The following is a 21,269-nucleotide window of genomic DNA, read 5'->3' on the forward strand; positions in this document are numbered from 1 at the left end:
ACCGATCTACATTTTTCACCATTTTCCGACATTTTATGGACCAAAGAACTACTAGTTAAATTGAGAAAATAAGCGACAGATTAATCGACAATGAAAGTGATCATTAGTTGCAGCCCTATTTTTTACAACACTACACTACACTACAACTAAACTAATGAATAAAAAGGTCTGGACGTTTAGAGGAAAAGTCTGAACCTTGTGGTAGTTAACGTACTCCAAATGTAGACAACTTAACAAAGTCTTGTTGTAGATTTTTGAAATAAGATGAGACTTCAGAGAGCCATTTAATTTTTTGGATTATGCAAACATATTATATATAATATATTATAGTAAATCTATATTAAATATATTATTAAATCCCTAAGTGTAACTAATCAATCATATATGGACACTGCATGATTTTAAAAAAAACTGTTACTGGGCAATGCACAGTGTTAAAAAGGGTGAAGCAATGGCAACAAAGTTACTCAGTCAGTGACTAACCAAGGTGGCCCTACATGTCCACAGAGGACAACCAGTCCTGGAAAGTTTTACATTTGGAACAAGCCTTTTAATCTACATAAAATAACAAGAAAAACCTGGATCGCTGCAGCACTACATAATCATGCTTTGTTTGTTTTTTTCATTAAATCTTCGCCAGAGCCAGAGCGGTCCACCTGGGCGAATCATGCAAGCTGGGAGCCTTATTATGGCTGACACCGGTTTGGCAGAGCCTGGGTGGAATTTTTCACAGACGTTTGGAGGACAGCCCACAGGAGCAGGGACTGCTCGACTCTGAGCCACACCACTGAGGTCAAAGAGCACCATAATTGAATATTAAAACCTAAACAAGTGAGTAAGGAGGTTAAAGCGGTGAGGCTTGCCACAGGGGCACACTGCAGGGTCCTGGGTCCAGTTTCGGGCTGTTTTGTGTGCGGCACCGGTTCACTTTGTAAAACAAACAGGCCCGGAGCTGGTAACACTAGACCTGATCCTGGGACTGCGGCCAGCTGCCACACATTCCACACGCCAACCATTAAAATACCGGAGAGAATCAGACCCCAGCACTACATCCAGTCCAACACACTCTCCTGCTCGTTCCCTCCCTCTGCCCTCTCCACAGCTCTGACTCATAGCGTAACCACAGCCGGGGCTCCTCCTCCGACACACTGATACAGGAGGAGGCAATTAAGGCCACAGCGTCCTCACAGTCTTGATGGAGAGGAGTGATATATCTTGAGTAAGTGCAACTACACCTGGACAGGGATTCGCTGCCAGGACCTTCCCAGAAAAAGGTCAGTCCATTAGAGATGAACACCTGGGAGTAAATGTTAAAGTAAATCATAAAGGATTACCGGCAGAGACGAGAGACTCAGTTTGGACAGAGTTCGGCTTATTGGAGGACAAGTGAAGGTACTTTTTATAGTCCTGGCTGGACATCAAGAAATGCTCTTTCCTGGTGTGGTGAGAAGGTGGCAACTAATGATTATTCTCACCCACAATTAATCAGTTATTCATTTGGTTTAGAACATGTTAAAAAAAAGTCCAAGGTGATGTCTTCAAAATGCTTATTTTGTCAGACCGGCAGTCAAAATCTAAATATATTCAATGAACAATAATAAAAACAGACAAAGGCTCATTAATTAACATATTTATGGATTATCACAACTGTTCTTTATACATTTTTGGTCAATCACGTATAATAATTTCAGCACTTGTATCTATAGGGGGGCTGCTAGCTTAGTCAAGTGGGAGAGGGGAGCAAACAGCCAGTGGCATGACAGAATAAGGACACCACATCTCTGCTGTGGTTCATCCCACTTAACAGATGAAAGCGCAGAGTTGCTATGGCGATGGAAACAACGATACCAAACAGAAAACCAAATACATTTCAGATTGCTCTCTGTGATTAATTACTAATAATAACAGACTACTCACATCAGCAATATTGTTTACTGCGAATGCAAAGGGCATTTGATAAGCTCTGGTGCACAGTACCTAAAAAACAACTGAGCACAAACTGACCTCAGTGTGTTTACCTCTGCTGGGCATATCCTGCTTATCGGCCCTTATACTCTGTTTTGTGTATATCTGCAGCAAAAGATATTAAATCTCATTCTTCTTCCTGGAGTCTGGGAGCAAATGTTTTGGAGTGAACCTGCCTGATCCTGTCTGATTTGTACTCCCTATGTACCACATGTAGCTGTATTAATCATTCTACAGATAGAGGGGTGAGCTGAGGAATGGGGCCCTGGCGTAGAGCGGCTGGGGAGGGAGAAGAGGGGAGGCTTGGGGCAGGAGGGGGGAGCGTTGTGATGTGTTAATAAATAAAAGGCAGTTGTGTATGATGTTGACAGCTGGGTGGTCTGGTCCTCGTCATAACCCTCCATGGCTACTCCTTACATTCCAGTGTCCGGGGGCTTATCCCCGACGGCGTGCACAAAGCTCACTCTCACGCTCAAGCTCAGTTCAAGGCTCAGGAGGAGGGCGGCCTTGGCTAAGCCTCTCCTACCAGCCCTAAGAAACACACACACATTCACACTCAAAGAGCAAGGACTCCCTGCAGATACTGTATGTGCAGGCACACAGATATCCCGCCTGGTGAGATGCCTTAACCCTTTCCAACACTAGCAACAGTTTCGATAACAATTTACAAGTAAGTGGCATTTCTCAAAATGCTCACTTTTGTATCTGTAAACTCTTGAGATCTGCGAGCCCTACAGTGTTGGCGCACATGTTGTGAGGTTGGTCATGATCTTACAGTAAAGTGACAATGTGGCACTGGATCCAGTTTTATCATCCTTTGTGTGGAATGAAAGGGGAAATAAAAGGGGAACAGTGGGAACAGTAGCATTGAGTTACTTGAAAACGATCAACAACAATTTTGGTTGTTGTTTAACTTATTTATGAAACAGAAAAGTTACACATTATCTGGTTCCACCAGCCTAAATGTGGAGGATTTGCTGATTTTCTGTTTTATATCATTGTCAATTGAATATCCATGGGTTTTGGACTACGATACTACACATGAGGGGCATACATTAACTCACTCTTAACTGCTTAATTAAACAATCATTTTTGACAGATTAATCAGTGAAACCCCTTGCCCCCAAACACTGTGTCTTTGGACCTCTTTCTTGGGCATTTCATTATTTGTTGCCTGCATTTCTGTAAGCAATTTAAGGCATTTTGTGGGTTGAAAGATCAAGGTTTTTATTACTAATAAAAAACAAGTTGAGAAAGCTCTGTATTAAAGCCAAGAAACAAATGGGTTTACTATGACGGATACATACCTGATAGCGTCGTAAGCATTCCATATGACTGTGCCGAGCCAATCCCATTGTCCAGCAAACACTGAAACACGCCCTCATCCTGTAGTGTCACGTCTGTAATAACAAGTGAGGATCCAGAGACCTGAAAGTGGGGCGATGGAGTGATGGGGTCAGCGTTGAACAGCCAGGTGATGTTTGGGTAAGGGTTTCCTTTTGCTACACAGCTAAAATGAGCAGAGGAGCCAGGGGAGACAAACTGGTTGTTCAGGCCCTCTGTGATAGATGCAGGCTCTGTAGAGGAGAGGGAGAAAGATTAGCATCACCCTAAGGTCTGCTACAAACAATCCCCACACCCCAACATCCTTTCTTTTGCTTTTCTTACCAAGAACATTCACAGTATAGTTAGCGCTGATCAGAGTCCCTTGCTTGGTCTCAGCAGCACAGGTGTAACTCCCTTCATCGCTCCTCGTCACCGCATTGAAGGCCAGGTTGTTGTGCTGTCGTTGGTGAGAAGGCCCTGGTGTGACCTCCTTACCATTCTTAAACCATTTTGCCACTGGTGCAGGACTACCAGACACGATACACTCCAGTGTCAGCGGCTGTGACTGCTGCACCAACACAGTCCTTGGGGTAATGGGGTAAACTATTCGCACTGAGTGGGAGGAGTCTGAATCTAAAGAAACAAAAGAACGACATCAGCAGATGATAACAGAACATGCAACTGAGATATCAAAACTTCTCAATCTTAAAATTTAACGTCTTCAGACTTACGTTTCACTGACAGCTTAGTACCATGAGGCTGCATGACAGTTTCCCCAGTAACAGGGTTGAATGCACCACATTTATACATGCCCTGGTGCTGGTCTGAAACAGAGATTATCTGGAGGTTTCCAGATGGAAGAACTAAATAGTCATCTGAAAAAAGAGGGAAACAGCAGTTTCAGTAATAGCACAGAGAACCTCCACCAGTATTAAGATAGTGTGTATTACACCAGGGAAGGTGAACAACAAACAAGATGATAATTCTTGGTACATGTGATTTTATATGGTGATATAAAATAACCAAATGAAAATGTCTGTTTTTGCTGATTTTTGTGGCAAAGAAAAAACTGATATGTCAAGAAGCTTTATCACATCTATGCACAAGTACTCATTATTTACAGTTAGGTCTCAAACAAACCTGTTGACGCTTCTATCCACTCCCCTCGCACTCTCAGTCTAGGAACAGCTGGAGGGATGCTGTGCGGTAGAGGACACTCTAGAAGAACAGTGCTCCCTTCCTGCACTGATAATGACCGCCGTCGGCCATCTTCATATTCTGATATTTCTGCAGTGACAAAGAAAAAGAAGACTCCTTTAGCTCAACTCACTTTCTGTGCATAATATTGGAAATTTAATGTGAGCTGAGCATCAGCAGTCAGGAATGACAGCGAACAGCGCTACTTGAGTTGAGCTGTTTGTGTTGGATCACTGGGTTTGTTTATTGTTGCAAGGAGTGATTCTATTCATGCTTGATACAGTTCCAGATCAGGGTCAACCCCTTAGCGTAGTGTCCAACAGCAAGCAGCATCCCAGCAGGAACATAACACACTACACAGGAAAGCCCAAGGCTCATTAAGGATACCGGTCAAGAGGCATTTGGAAGGGTGCCTGAGTAAAACCTCCTACTGCTTCCTTCCCCTCCGCCACTCAGCAGCAGGCAGCCGAGGACAGGCATTCTTTCTAAGTGTTCAACACTCACAAAATGGCCTTCCTTTTCTCAAGGCAACTTCCTCTCTTTTTTTACCCCTCTGCTTTGAAGTGAGTAGAAGTATGCACAGAAGGGTAATTATCTGTATCCGTACCTGCTATGGCCACACGCGCGTAGCGGCTGACGATGGCCGGCCCATTGTCTAAGCGTGCCACACACTGAAAGATGCCAACATGGCTGGGATTAAGGGAGGAGATGGTTAGGGATCCCTCATTGAGCTCCACACCAGGCAGGGTGCCCTGGTCCAGGGGACGGCCTCTGAAGCGCCAGAAAACCACTGCTGATGGAGGACTTACTAAGCAGAGTAGACGAGCAACAGAGCCTTGACTCTGAACCAAGGAGGCAGGCTCAGAGCGGAAAGAGGGATATTGAGCTGGTGAGGACACAGAAGAGAAAAATAGGTTCAGAATGTTGAATCAGTCATTTTGTTATAGATGCTTGGTTAGGCGAAATTATAAAACACATTCTCATGCAGATATTGGTTTGCCTCTGCCCGGAGCAATATAATAGAGCTGCTCAAAAAATGGAAATACCCTAATGTCATGGAGATAGTTTTGCAGATATCTAATACAAAAATGTTTTTTGGTACTTTGGGTGAAGTGATCCTTTTACTATGCAATGTCTCAGGCTCGGAAGAGTATTGTCTGAGCTGTTTTAGCCTAGACTCACAAGTCAGTCTTTAGACGCTTTGCTTAACTAAAGACTGATGACTTTCTCCCTGATTTTGTGTTTGGATGGGCGGATACAATTTCAGAGTTTAAAAAAACTCCCTACGTTGCAGAACCAATAGTAAATCTGCAGGGTGGCCCTTCGGTGGCTCGCTGAGCTCTTGTGCTTGTAAACATAGTCCGACTAGAAACACGAGTAGCGGTACAAAATGGCTCAAGTCGCTGTAAGTCCTTCATTTCCACAATCTTGTGGACTGAGCACACGTTTGATAAAACGGAGTTAAATCTCTCGGCATCCATTTTCAAGCTCTCTGTTTGTTTGTTTCCTTGCAGACGAGAAAAGGGGGAGCGCACATTTCCGGGAGGGCGTGTCCTTTTCAAAAATGCAAGAGGCGTTGCTTTAGTGTGCTTAACACACTTTAGAAAGGAGTGTCCCCAGACTATCAGAAGGCGGAGATCTCTGATTGTCTGGTGGCGAGACTAGTTTTAGCCATACAAATGAAATTGGACTATTATCAGTACAATGTGGACACGTTCATCCATTTTTCTGATTAAAAGGATCATTTCACCCAACAATCAAGAATACATATTTTTCCTCTTACCTGTAGTGTATTTAACAAGCTAGATTGTTTTGTTGTGAGTGTTGGAGGCAAACCGCATCACTGCGCAGAAGGAAGCATGCATCTACCTATGGACGAGAGGCTTGTGCTTGAGACAGCGTGAGATATGAACATTAATGGCATCCTCTTTGGCTGAGCTGTAATATTAGCTAGCTCAGTAGTGCTAGGTGAGCTAGTAAAAGGTGCACATTTCCTCCTGCACTAGCGGGGTTAGTTCAGTAGAAAGGACAAGAAACTGCTCACAACAAGGTCTGTGGATTATTTTGAGTAACCGAGTCATGATTTCTGGAAAGAGACACTGCTGTTGAGTTTTTCAATATACTTTTTTGACACTTTTAGCACCACAAGCCAAATGCCATCCAGTTCCATTATATTGGACAGAGGGCAGACATCTCTAGGGATTACATGTCCAACACTCAGAAACTCATACCAAAACAATCTAGACTGATAAATAGCATTGTATTTTTGATTTTGGGATGAACTGCCAGTTTAAGTTTAACTTTCAGGAGACACCCTTGTTTGCCCTTGTTTAACCTGATGGTTATCATCCTATCTGCTTTTTAGCATTTTTGTGTACAACAGGATAGACCTACCCTAGTGCCAGATGTTTCAAACCAAAGAAATACTATCAAAATTACTTTAAAGTTGCAATAATTTGCTTTTTTAGCCACTTGGGAACAGAGGACTTCATAGTCAGCTGTAGAACACAACCCTAACACAATCAGCAGACACAGAGTAACATTAGCCTTAATTTGGAGTCATGTTTATGGCCACAGGATGAATGTGAGTCCAAGCTTTACCCTCTTTTTTACTCTTTGGTCTCGAACAACTCTTGAGAAAAATATCTGGCTCTTTAGCTCCTATAATTACCACTTTCTTCACCTGCTAATCTGTCTTCCATTTGGTGTTAGGCAGGTAGCGAACATTGAGTTTATCTGAGCTATTCTGCTTTCACAGCTGCCATGCTGCTGCTGATGAAAGCATGCACGAAAGCTGCTTTGAGCCGCAGAGTTGGTGAGTATCTTCGTGCTTCATGCTACTTTGAAGGGCACTTTTCATATGATATAATCATTTGCTCCATTGTTAATATATTAATAATGGTCTGTGGTTTAATCAAATAGTAGTATTAAGGGATCACATCACTTCCACGTGTTAAGATGAGAGCAGGACATCAACTTACATGAACAGCTGATAAGCAGGGACTGGCTGAGACACAGCACAGTGGACAGGAGGACCCTTAGGCCACTGTCCATGGTGCACTTTGACCCCTGCCAGCAGCCGTGTTGCCCAGCGCACACGCCCTGGTCTGTTCAGCAAACCTGCAACACACAGCAGAGAGGAAAAACACGTCAAACCAGAGCTCTGTGTGGAAACATGACAGCATACACATAAGCAAATGAAGAGGATGAGAAAGAAACAAATGACAAAACAAGCCAAAGGAGGATTTCAGAGGTGGATCTGTGCGGAGAAAAAAAAATCTATTAGGTTCCAAATGAATCCTGTACGACAATCCTTCTAATCTTCACGACACATCCTCTTTACACACTCCTTGATCTCCACCTCCCACCTTCTCCTCTGACCCCTGTTCTCACCCACTTCAGTGTCTCCACGGAGGCTGGAATGTCCAGCCTCTTTGCCCCCCTGCCTCTCTCTCCCACTGGGCCGCAGAGATCTCCCGCTAATGGAGTGGCCGTGGAGAGACTGTCGCCTCACTCTTAATATCACTCTCTTGTCACACTGTGTTGCTTCCTCATAGGTTCACTGTAGCCTGAAGTGCAGGCCCAGACACACTGGAGGGCACGTAATTAGGAGCATTCCTCTATCCTTTTCAACCCGACCCCCTCTGACTGCGGCACCTCCTCCTCCTTTTTCTAAGAGTAATCCGGGCAAGCTTTGATCCCAGGTTCCTGGTCGGTTACCAGGGTTTGAGCCTGAGGCCGGAGGGACAATGGCTGTCCAGCTGTGATATTCACACTGGTGCTTCGGTGGCTTGCAGACATTAGCGGAAGGGCTGACCTGGGCTGAAGGGTGGGTCAAATTAAAAGGATGATGTCTAGGTGGGTTCGCTGAAGCTGAACAGGTTTCTAACCCTCATTCTTTACGAAAACATTGTTTCATTTGTTTGTCACATAAGATGATCAATTTGTTTAGCACCTGACAACGTGGTCCCAATGGGTTACAGTAGGGCTGCAAGAAACAATTCATTTCATTATTGATAAATGTGCCGACAAATGTGCCGTGAAAACTGCCTTCCAGTTTCTTGGATTCCAAGATGACTTCTTCAAAACCCATAGACATACAATTTACAATCATGAAAAAGGGAGAGAAGCAGCTAATCTTCACATTTGACAATGTGGAACAAGGAAAAGTTCTCCATGTTTTGCTCAATACAATGCCTGGACAATTAATCAGCTATCAGAACTATTGTTGATTCATTTTCTGCTGATAGACTAATTCTGTCAGCACTAGTTGAGAGGTGAGAGATGCTAGTGGGATGCTTGTTCCTCTATGATCTCATCAATGAGATACAGATGCTTAATCCATGTACTCATTCTCACTCTCTTCTTCTTGCTCTCCCTCTCTCTCCTCTCATCCTGAGAGGAAGAGGAGGAGGAGAGAAGAGGCAGGAAATAATAAACTCTCCCAGCTCCTGGCTCACGCCCCCTTCTCACCCTGAGTTCAAAGGTCAGGAAAGAGCAGAGAGAGAGGGTGGACCAGCGGGTGTCTGGTGGCCCTGGACCAGCCCCTAGAGGTCACCTCCAGCTCTCTCTGCTTCACTCACACACATTTTCACTGTTTTTACACACATTAACAAACATTCCCTACAAGACAGGTGTAAACGTGCTTAAAAGGGTAAAAAAATCTTTCTCATTCCTCCACAGTTCAAAGTTCATCTTGTTTTGACTGAATTGCAAAAATGACGACAATGAGCAACAATCTGTAATTTTGACTTCAGGATTGAACATACTACGTTATGTATGTGCTGTATGCTCTGCATTTCAGGCCCCAGTTTAAGTATGTGCATGCTCATTCAAGCAGATGAAACCCACATCTTGCAGGCTAGCTTTTCTCCATCCCACGAGTTGCAACAGGCCCTGCACACTGCCCCCATATCATCAGTGGAAACTATCTTTCTCTCTCTGCCGGAATAATGATATATAATTACAATAATAACAACAGCGCTATAAAAATGCAGAGCCAAGCGCAATGCACCTTGGCACATGGTATGATGTGAAACCGGAGCTGATTCTGTAACTAGAGAGAGGGCTCTCTGTATCCACCTTTCTCTCTCTCTTATTTTAACCAGTTACTTCCTCCCAATGGGTGTAGCAGTTGGGTACTACAGCTCTGACTGGGTGCCCTTGTGTAAACACACACACAGCTACCTATCTGGCCCATCAATCTGGCTCAACAAGGAAACACAGGGGCATCATTCCTGCTTCTTATCTGTTTGGCTTTCCCTTGACATCCGCCACCATGAAGCCGCCTCACTGGAGACAGACACTGTGAGGATATCTTGTATCCCTCATCACAGAGAGTCGTCCTGATGCTGGCAGCACCAGCTGCATGGAAAGGCAAGTCCCGCTTCTTCCTGAGCAGACGCCCAGACAAAAGCTGGAGTGGCCATTTGACGAAGGGGAAGTCCCTGTCAAATGAAGTCTGATCGGCCTGAGAGCCGTCTCCTCTGGTCCAATGTTGATCTGCAGCCAGCCCACTCCCTCACTCCACTCCTGCTCCCCTTCTAAAACTCCAGACTGTACTACTTAAAGGAAAAAAAACCTGTGTTCCAGATTTCCTCCTCCTATCCCAAATCTGATCTTGTGTTACCCTCTGTTTTTGCACTTGTGTTATGGATGCATGGCCATTCTCAAGGCAGAATCGACCAGCTATAAATTGAAGAGACATCCAGCATACAAAACAGACTCTGCACCGTTGAAAGCTGATATGCAGACACAGGGACAGTTTATGAAAATAAATGAGGTTAGTGTCAGTGAGTTCAAGTGGAAAAGTTCCTATTTTTTCGGGGGTGTGGGGGTTGACCCATGTATGTTTGGGAAATATATGACTGACACCTGGCTTAAGTGTGTGAAAGCGAGAAATAACAACAGTCTTCTTAGACAGCTGGTATCCCTCACTCAATCTTGCGAAGTTTTTTTTTTGTATTTTTTGTAGTTTATCTGTCATGCTTATTTCCAGAGGAATCTGTAGTAGAGATATACTGTTGAGAGGCAGCGCTTTTATTAATCCATCTCGGGAGTTATACAAAACTTCGACACAGGAATAGCACCATATATCCCCTGGTAGGACAAGAGGGATCCCTGGTGATGATACAAGAGAAAATAAACACACTGACAGGCTGCCCTCGGGGAAGGGAAAGGGGTTCAAGTTCTGGGGGGGGGGGGGGGGGGGGGGGTAGCACCTGCGCTTCTTTTTGGTCTCCTCTCTGCAGGAACTACTTAAAGCCCCATCTGCCCGCATGTGGGGCTGGCCCATATCGCTGTCATATTGGGTAAACAGGGACAAAGCAACGCGGCGGAGCATCAAAGACCTGGAGGGCAGAGGAGGAACAGGTCACAACTGGTGCTGCTGACTGAGGCAGGGGCCTGGCCTCTCTGCTTCAGAAGACTGCACAGCTGAATAAAAGTAAATGGCAGACATCATAAAGCAGCTCCAATCAATACCAGAGTGGTATAAATCCAATAGATCAGAAAGGTTCATCTTCAAAAAAGAGAAACTTGTAAAGAATGCGTGGAATTGAACAAAGCCCAGAGTTAGAGTTAAAGATGTTCAGGGTGAGGGAGCAATGGGGTGTAAGAGAATGAGCAAGTCTTTTCTGGTATGATGGTCTAATCTGACCTGTGCGCTGAAGCTGACTCACATGCTATACCCCAAACCTGTCTGCACTCGCCCCACATCTCACGGACAGAGGATCTGCAGCACACACATTCCTCAGCTCCACAGACAGAGAGAGAGAGAGCAAGAGAGAGAGAGACACGGACACACAGAAAGAGACAGAGAAAGACACACACACAAGAGATGGGAGATAAATTCACAACAAGAAGATGAGAGGCAATGGGGGGAAGCGTATGTGAGAACATAGAAAGAAAAACTCTGGGAGAGGAGTAAAAGGAGATGAGGGTAAAAAGAGGTGAAACATTCACTGGGAGGTGAAAAGTTGCCAAGCCCCGACTCATTTCTCCTCCCTCTTTATTTGGCTCAGAGATAGACGTACAGATAATGGCTGAACTCGCATCCACGTCTGCCAAAACTGACTGATGATTCAGCCTAACTGCATTCAGCTCAGCCCAAAAACTTGGGAAGAGCCTCCTGAGAGAACAGACTCTAGGGGACCATTATGGGCTTCTTCTGTTGGTCTGGGTGAGCCCACTGAGGCAGCCCGGGGCCACAGAGGAAACTAATGAGTGGAAACACTGGGCCTCTGGTATGGCCTAACTCTGTCTGATTAAAGACTGAGACGTTATTAAAAGTGGGACAGACTTAGAGAAAGGGAGTGAGCTGAAGAAGGGGAGAGAAAGACAGAAAAAGAAAGAGAGACATGATTTGGAATCAAATAAGGGAATTAGGAGAGGAGAGAAGAGGGGTCCTCTTTGTTTTACAATGAGAAAATCACATTCGAAGGGTTAAGTCGATCCATAATACAAAATGACTGCCCTCGCCTGAACCTGACATCCTGCAGAAAGTTAATACAAGTCTCCTCAATAAATCATTTAAAGTGACTGTGACTGCAGACAACAAATGAGATACATCTTCAAGGACAGTCTGTTTTTCAGACACTGCTGTCTCTCTGTGCATGTGTCTGCAGGAGGACAGAGCATAAACAGTCCGGGAGGCGCAGGGTAACGACAGGGCCAAGCGGGTCCCAGAACTCAGAGACGCCGCAGCCCTGACAACACGGCCATGGTGTGGGATCAGTAGAGAGGAGGAATGAAAGGAGAGGCCCCCGGGGATCAGACAGTCACATCCCACAAAGCCCTGTTTACCAAGGACACACACCGACCCCTCCCTTCACCTCCCCCCGCCAACATCTCCGTTCACCAAAGCCCGACCCTCCCGAAGTGCCAGGGCCGGGACCTGGGAGACAGCGCTAATTCTACCCCGAGGCTTGTTGGCCGAGGACACAAACAGAGAGCTGAGGAGGGGAGAGAAAGGGGGGAGGTAGAAAGATTGAGACAGACGGGAGAGAGAGTGGGGACTGAATGGTACAGTATGTAAGACCCATCTTAATTGGAGATTGTTCTGCAATGTCTTGTTTTTCCTGGGAATCTGTGAGGGGGAGGGACAAGAGGGTGGGGAGGTACGGTTGTTTCCCAAGGTCCTGAACAGCGGGATTAACCACAGGACCGAAACTCAATAGCAGCCTCGGACACTGGAAACAGATCCCCGGGTATCGCCACCATACAAGGCCACCTCGAGACCTTTTGCAAAGCGCATGTAACTAACAACCCTTCCCCATTGTCAGAGCTCTCTGGGCCCTTCCGGCTGATTTCACAGGCCTTTCAGCCCACAGGGGAACGTCTGCTCGGACGAAAAGGTAATTCTGATGGAAAGGAGGAATGCACAAGAAATCCGTCTTGCCCGCAGGGTGTGTTATAACACTGATCTCCAACATGTGCCAAGAGTCTGATTCATCATGCCAAGCGAGAGAGGAGCTGGGATTGTGCAGCCATGGCACCGAAGCAGAGGAGGGCCACAGATTCACATTCCTCAATATCAGCCTTGATTAGTGAGATGATGGGAAAACACGTTGATGCAGGGGAGGGAAAAATTATCAAGTTTGCCAAATGCCTTGAAAATGTCCACCTTCTCTGGGGGAGTCAAGACACTATCTGTGTTTTTAAATGCTGTTGTGTGGGCTGTGCACGACGGGCATACAGTGATCTGATCCAGCTGCCCCCACCCTTTCTCCCCTCACTCTGTCGTCCCTCCCCAACTCTCCTGGATTCCATCACTGCCTGTGTCTCTACGGCAACAAGCGGCGAAGACGCAGACAACAGTTTCTGTTCAGTCTCCTCCTGATAGGTCCCTGGCTGTCGACCAAAAGTACTTTCAAACTAAAACATATATTAAATAATGTAATTTCAAACATGTGCAACAAAAACAAAATGACAGGGTGTCCAAATAGATCCTAACAAGAAACTCAGTTTTGCAAAGTCACTATTTAAAACCAACCACAAATAAAACTAGGCTGCTTTCAGGGTGTTCGCCTCTTCTTTGTTTGTCACTTGAGAGGCGTGAGAAAGAAAAGTACACACAGTATTTTCATTTCTCAGAATGATAAATTTCATCTGCAAATATATTAGAGTGATGGCCATATATTCACAGAGGGAGAATATATGGGGACAGAGAGTGTTGCTTAACTCCACACCCAGCCGGCAGAACAAAAACAAACACGTGTAAAAAAGGTTAAAATATAATTAGTCTTCTTCACCAACTCCACAAATCTCTTGCAAAAACCCAAACAAACAAACCAGCTCCCTTGTACGTACAAGTTTGAAGACCCCAAAAATAAATATGCAGTCCCAAACAGAGTGTGTAAATGCTTTATTTAGTTTGTCTAAATGTTTATCCATCTCGCCTTGTAACACTCCACGCTTGTTATGCGGCAATCAAGTGATCACAAAACAAACTTGGTGGTGATACGTCAACACACGCACCATCTAAGTTTCCGCTTCTGGCTCTTGGTCAAATCTTAAAAAAAAACTCTGCAACATATTTAGGGTCCGGGCTGCTCCTTGCTGCAGCATTGGAGGTGAGAAGAGCTTTTGGCAGATGACGTAGTGCCCTGAAGGCGCCAAGAGAAACACAACCTCATGACAACAGCAAAACATAGCAATAATACAGAAACCATGGCGTATGGTAACTCAGTGCATAGGTTTGTGTGTGTTTGCTACTGTAAGAGCACCACAGAGAGATGACAGTGATTTATTTCACTTGATGAGAGTTAGTCAAACCAGAGATGTGTTTTCAGTCATCACAAGGCAGAAATACATCCCACAGTATGCTGAGTATCTGCTACAATCTTCCCAGAACAATGCAGAAGGCTGAACCAACCATGTTTTATCCTTCTGGCTCAGATTCCTGCACTCACTTTGAATATCTTCCATAAATAAGGGGTTCCATTGCTCCCTAAGGGGCTACATCTTGTAGTAGGGAAGGCCCAAAATGGCACCCATAACCACAGACCCAGAGGCAGGCAGCAGCAGTACCCACACTGCCTCACACTCTGATCTGGGAGAAAAACAGCCCTTCAAACAAGTAGCCTGTTTGTCAGCCAGAGGGGAGTGCCAGCCACTAGTTTTGCCTTAATATAGTCTTGCTGATCCTTGCGCTGGCTTTTCAACAGCACACACATTCTGGTTCGCAGAAAACCCATGTCAGATGTGACTTATTGGTTCAGCATTTGAAATAGAAAGCTGTGGTTGCTCACAGTTTCAGGAAGAAAAGACTCTAACTCTTGGGGGCCCACACTGAGGTGACGGACTAAGTCAGGCATATTTTGTAGGGTCAGTTTCAGGAAGGGAAAAAGAAATGAATCTTGCAAACAGGAAGACGCTGAGGATGCAAAAAAAAAAAAAATCCCCTCCAATGTTCTGAAATACTTTGCTGTGAGAGCTGTCAGCGAGGGTCCGGTTCAGAAGTTCACTCCCTGAAATCTTCCCTAGGGCTGAGGAATCATTAAGAATACTACACAAGACAAGGCTACAAAACAATGGGTCTCATCATATATTTGCACGACAATTATGAGAAAAATTGTTGGTTTTGGCGAGAGATGAGCGTTGTGTAAAATGCCACGTCAAACCCTCTCGGGGAACTTTTTGTTCTCTCTCATGCATGTGGTGTTCTGCATCATGTTGAAGGCACATATAGCTGCATAAGCCTAAAAGCATACCATCAAATGATTATAAGCACATAATAAAAAGGCATATATAGAAGTAACAAACTTCAGACTGTATGGCTAAAAAAGACTCGCAGCGTGCTTCAAACGGCTCGGAACAAAGTATTTCACAGTCTGTTGTAACCTTTTGGTCTTTCCATCTATGTATAATATTTCATCCTACAGTAAAAGTTACGGTGTTTATCAAACTGTGTCCTTCTGAGTCACACAAACTGCTCTTGTTCATCTGCTGTTGAGGTATTTTCATTATCTGTAACCGCCTGGACAGTGTGTTTTTCCTCAATAGCACTGTGTGGGGTATTAGTTTACATTCCCTTATCATATTAAGAACACAGACATATATATTTAGTCGAGGACTGTATTTCCATTACATTAACAGAAAACAAGCCATCTTCAGAGAAGAAGCAGACCTCCTCAGCCTGCCTATCTCCAGCCTGTACGGCTTCATCCCACTGCATTTCGGTGGCTGGCTGGAACATCTGTTTCTGCTGCTCCAAAAACTGTTTGTTTGTCTTAACAATTACGCCCTGATGTTTCTCATTTCATTTCTCAAATCTCTCGAAAGTCATTATCCAGTTTCAGGTCCTTCAAGGTTCTGAATTTTTAGAAACTCAATACGACCATCTGTTGAAAGCTGGTGTACACATCGGACTACAGTCGGCTCACCTTTGACATTTCAGAGGAGTTGTACGGGAGGAAGCATGCAGCCTATCTGTAACCTGCTGGAGTAACATGCTTGCATAGTAAAGCGAGTCAGTGCCGGGCTGTTTGGATCATCTGTCAGAGTAGGGGGACATGGAAGAAAACGGGAAGGGGGTCCCACTGAGAGACATATGCATTGTGTAGTTAAAATAATGACAGTGTGAGCTCAGAGCAGATAAGAAGTGCTACCAATGACAGCTTCATATAAACACAAGTGACACCTTCAGCTACTGCATTTGCCTTCACGGCTTCTTCAACACTGCTTCAATTTATCCAATTCCACTCACAGCTTGTCCCTAGAATAAATTTAGGGAGGGAAACGGCGGGTGGAAAGTGAAGTCTTTTTTTGTTAGCACTGCAGCTGCAGGGTGCACTCACCAACCCAGCAGTCACGAGAACTCAAACTCTTTCTCCGACCTGCCCATCTTTCCCATCGACCCCCTGCTTATGGCTGCTGGGTATTGTCAATCAGCACCCCCTGGCTCCTTGAACATGGGGGCTCTTTGGCATGCTGCCCAAAACTCCCCTCTGTCCATCTAATGGGGCCTGAGCTCTGGCTCTGTCCTTGACGAATGGGAGCTGAAACTCGCAGAGTAAAGGCCAGCATTAGAAAATGGGAAAAAGGCTGCAGTATGACTCAATCCCTGAGCAATGAGAGTAAAAGGAGGGCTATGTGTCAAGAGTTCAAAACAAGCCAGGTTTTAGTTTTTAAGTTGCTTGGAGGGTCAAAAACCAACTATACAACAGTCCACTAAATTCTACTTTATTATACTAAGACGCTGAAATGGATTAGCCATCAGAGATTTACAAAACGACTAAGACCTAATTACAGCTGTCACAATATTGTGATGATAATGAAAAATAAGGTGGCTGCTAAAAAATTAGGTTTGTCTCCTGTTTTATGACTCTCTGAACATTTTTCTCAGCCAAAGGTTGATCCTTTGGAGCAATCAATCACAACCAAATAAAAACCAAATAAACAACCAAACCACATTATGATTTAGGTTTTAAATTCTTTTCCATTTGCTTCAGGGCCAGGGCTGAGGTTTGCTGCCTGGCCCTTACATCTGTATGGCCTGGAAAACGGCAGAATGTGGGACGTGCCCAAAATACACTTAAGTCATGAATTCAGACACACCCTCTCCCGCCACACTGACCTCTGATAGACATTCATCCACTTAACCATCACTGAAATTTTTTAAGCTGAAAATAGGGGTGCAACTGTCAACTATTTTTGGGGGTTTTGTTCATTCTATAAACTTTTGATAACTATACCCCGAAGTTATCAAAAGACGTCGCCGATTGATTGTCTGTCAGTTAACTGATCAACTAGTTGCATCATTACGAACAAAAAGTTTTATTTCAAAACCAAAACTCGAGATTTTTTTTTTTTTAACCTCACTTTCTGGTTTTACCTTCAATGAAACCTGATTGTTACTATGGAAACACAAGACGTTTACTGCTACTATTCAACAATTATTTGTCATTGTTGGTGTGCATGTGGTTGTGTGATTATAATACTGCATCAGAAAAATCAAAAGAGCCATTATGAGAGCAGCGGCTGGTATCATTACACATGCTTACATTCAAATTGCCCACTTAACATAGTTCTCCTACAGCAACATGTGTTTATCATTAGCGAGCACCCTAATGGCTCAAACATTATTCGAGCTCGCTTAATGGCATAGTTGTGCTTTGTTCGGGTCTGTCTGATAAGAGCCGGGCCACTATTGGTTCATTAATTCCCCTACGAGTCACAAAAAAAATGCTGTGAAAACAAAAACATGGCTCTGAAGCTCAGTCATTGTCTACTTCCATCACATTACCAATATGTAGTTGCTGTGGGGAAAATCCCACACAATCCCAACATGTTCAGTTATACTAAAAATACTCCGCAGTCTTTATGTTCAGCTTTAAATCCACCAGTTCTTGGTACTGAAGCATGGATTTATGGGTCTAGTTTGTTGTTCAAAAGAGTATTTTTATATATTCTATGAAAAAAATGCCTAACAACAGGATGCTTAAGTTGCCAAAGGACAACCAATTTCTCCACAGACTGACCAGAATGCAATGCAGCCAATGCAGCAGTAGTTAGAGTGAGGAAGAAAGATATTCAAGGAAAAGTGGGAAATCGTGGACTGAATTGAGTTAGAGCGAGGCAGTTTGGAGGCAGGAAAAATAAATTACAACACCTTACTAAAAAAACTCCTTGAACAGACTCAGTATCAAAACCTGAGGGAGGATTTCTCCTTTAAAATGAATGCCGTCAGCATCCGTCCCTTAACACAAAGAGCAAATCTCTCTCTGCCCCTGTCAAAAGCTCACCCAATATTGGGGAGCACTAAAAGGATTTGAAAGGCATCGGAAGTGTCTTCTTGTCCCCCACCGACGCAACAATGCAAGAGCAACTGTTTGAACTTGAAAGTGTTTTATCTGAGAGCAGCCATGTGTGTCCCACTGACTGGATGTCATGCATTCGAGAGGGATTCAAGACTTTGTTCTCGATAACTTTTAAGTGTTCAGTTTTCTGAGAGTTACCCCTATGTAACAAAAGTCCCTGTGAAGCTCTGATGATCGGGGCGAACAGCAGACAGAGGAAATTACTTGAGGGATAGAAGTGAGGAACTTGTCTGTGCAGCCACATCATTACAATGACTTTTACTCTGTCATCCTCTTTATTTGTGCTCTTTAAGAGCATAGCAGAAGTCTCACCTTGGATTGTTATTGATAGTATATTTACAATCCTCAACATATTTGGTGCCTCTTACATTTATATCTGCATGATGAGTATATGATGTACTTTACAAAAAAATGTTTTAGCAATGCAAAACAAAACTGCATTCACTTCTTTGGTATTGAAAAAAAAGGTATTTCAAATTTAATAATGTGGATTAATGTTAAATGTTTAAAAAGTCTGCCTATGACTCAAAAACTATTAAGTTTGAAGTTGTCTTCCTCAAAGTTCCTGAAGTGCAGCGGTGCAGATCACAACAAACCAAGACCTGAGCAGAAAAAGCTCATGCACACACTTGCACACTCAGTCATACGCTGTTAGTGAGGGCATTTTTTGACACATCAAAAACATTTCTTGTTTATGAAATACTTCCCACAATGAAGGAAAGGGTGAGACTTTGAAGATGTGAAATAGAGCCAACAGGAACAAAGCAAAAGCAGTTTGATGGTCTTGATCAGCCTGCTTACACATCTGTATTTTACAATGTTTTTAAGATTTCCCTTCACCACTAGTGTTTTTTTATCATTTATGTATCTAAACTAATCCCAAATCAAAAATCCGTTCCTAATCAGTAAACAATGACACCTTCATAGGCAGGTAGTTGCTATTATGTGCTTTGCACAACTATTTGTGCACTTGCCAAATTTTACAGCAATACCAACACTGATTTACCAAACCGACATTTATGACACCCTCAGGGGATTTATCTAAAACAATAAAGGCTCTCTGTCTTTGGAGAGAGGGGGGAAAAAAACACAACTTCAAATATTAGTCTAAGCCACTATGTTTCTGCACAGTGGTAAGTGTGGCAGACAGTTGGCTCCCAAAGCGGATCCATAAGATAAGTACAACTTTAGAACAAAGCAGTGCTTTACTTATCCCCAGTCCATTTTCACCTTTTATGACTATGACACCAGTGTGTCACTGGAGGGACATATTTGCCATTTCAAAAAATGTTCTTTCATCTTTCAAAGCAGAAACGCAGCCACAGGCCATCTGTTTTCAACTGGGATGTTAAGTGCAGTGCCTCTGCCTTCTATAGCTATTTACCAAGCAAATATTTATGTGTTTCATTCACCTCTGAGACAACACAGTGCACTGAGCTGTGTCAGAATAGATAACAGATAACTGCTGAATAATAATGCTAATCTAAATGCTTTGGGGTGAAAACACAAAGCATGGTTTTTCACTAAGTGTTTTTGAGTCTTGTATTAACTTTTTTTTCTGTCTGTAGATTATAATCAAACAAAGATGTCGCCTGAAGTAAACAAAATCATAACTTAAGTGCACAATTCTATTCTGACACTTCATGGAAACTAATGTAGAAAAATCTAATTTTCAATAATCAAAGTGTTATCATTGCAATGAGGTTAAATGAGCAAATGTAATCAATAAAAGTAATTATCTAGAGTCAAAATGTAATAAATGTAGATGTTGTCTCTATGTGGACAGTTAATTCATGAACATAATATTAATATTCGTACACGGGCGCCCCCGTTTACCAGACTGCCACACAGACGGAGCATGTTCTGCCTCTCCGTGCTTCTGGTCTCCACTTTCACTACTATACAAAGTTTAAAAAACACATAGTAATATTTAGGGTACAGATTAAACTGCTACTTCGGAGCTCTCTGTTTCTTTGAGCGTCACTTTTTCTTTGTTGTTCCCAGAGAAGACCAGCTGGCCTGGTGCGCACACCGAAGCCTCCCCAAACCCGCTCCCAGCCAGCCGGCCCGGGACTCCCTTGTCTGCCTCCCCTCAGTCCGTCCTTACCTCTCTTGCAGGAGGGCAAAAGCTGCGAGCCGTCGGGTGAATTAGCAGCAAAACGCATTCTTCTGGAGGCATATCCGTACGGGGCCCTCCATTAGACACGGGCTCAAAGTGCAAGACGACGGGAGGAACATGAAAACAGCCGGAGGTGCAGGGGGAAAGAGAGTTTTCAGACCCGCGGAGCAGCGAAGGCTTCGGGGCCAAGGTGCGACAACTCCCCCTGTTCTAAACTTGAGTTGAAGTGGTGGAGAGTTTTCTCTTGGGAAGTTTGGAGTCCGCGTGTTTGGATAAAAGCGTTACGTCCCGGTTCGGTGGGCACATACACTCTGTCTAACCCGTTATTGTAACTTCTCCGCCAGCTCTCGGTCTCCGTCTCTCTCTACCGCTGCCTCTTCCACACACGCATCTTTGAAGCCAGTGTCGAATTGCTCAGCAAATCATGGCAGCGGCGAAGCTGGTCTTCAAACCAGGAATGTCCCAGCCCCACAGCTCAATACGGCTCCTGGAGAGGGGAGGGAGAGAGAGAGGAGGGGGTGTTACCCATATAGATTGTGCATTAACAAGTTTTACAGTCTAACGAGAAAGAAAAAAAACTTCCTCCTTCCTCCTCTGTGCACACCTACCTGTTAGACTCATTGTTAACATATAAAGGTGAATCCACCTGATATCATTCTTCCCTTTGTTTGATGCTCATTCACATCACAATACGGGCTTAATTGGGATGGATCAATGATCTTATTCATTGATGTACTGAAACAATGGACTTACATAGTGGACACTTATTTCTTGACCAAGACAGACACATCTATATAATTTCATAATAAAAATCTTACAACCCAAATTACACCAGTGAACAC

General features: G+C 44.0%; 1 protein-coding gene across 2 annotated transcripts in view; it reads right to left on the reverse strand.

The window, feature by feature from the left end:
* The window catches only part of cdon (cell adhesion associated, oncogene regulated), a 34,730-nt gene extending 13,848 nt beyond the window's left edge, over positions 1–20,882 (reverse strand). The window contains exons 1-8 of one of the 2 annotated variants that reach the window (XM_050064810.1): positions 20,416–20,882; positions 16,287–16,487; positions 7,470–7,608; positions 5,096–5,374; positions 4,432–4,578; positions 4,023–4,166; positions 3,634–3,924; positions 3,273–3,542 (exon numbers count right to left, since the gene is read on the reverse strand). In XM_050064810.1, the coding sequence (XP_049920767.1) occupies positions 3,273–3,542; positions 3,634–3,924; positions 4,023–4,166; positions 4,432–4,578; positions 5,096–5,374; positions 7,470–7,542 (1,204 nt within the window). In that variant the 5' untranslated portion in view covers positions 7,543–7,608; positions 16,287–16,487; positions 20,416–20,882. The remainder of the gene's footprint in view (positions 1–3,272; positions 3,543–3,633; positions 3,925–4,022; positions 4,167–4,431; positions 4,579–5,095; positions 5,375–7,469; positions 7,609–16,286; positions 16,488–20,415) is intronic. The other variant, XM_050064802.1, reaches the window with a different exon arrangement.
* Positions 20,883–21,269: the final 387 nt, after the last annotated feature.

Source organism: Epinephelus moara, chromosome 2 (assembly GCF_006386435.1).
Source record: "Epinephelus moara isolate mb chromosome 2, YSFRI_EMoa_1.0, whole genome shotgun sequence".
NCBI lineage: Eukaryota > Metazoa > Chordata > Actinopteri > Perciformes > Serranidae > Epinephelus > Epinephelus moara.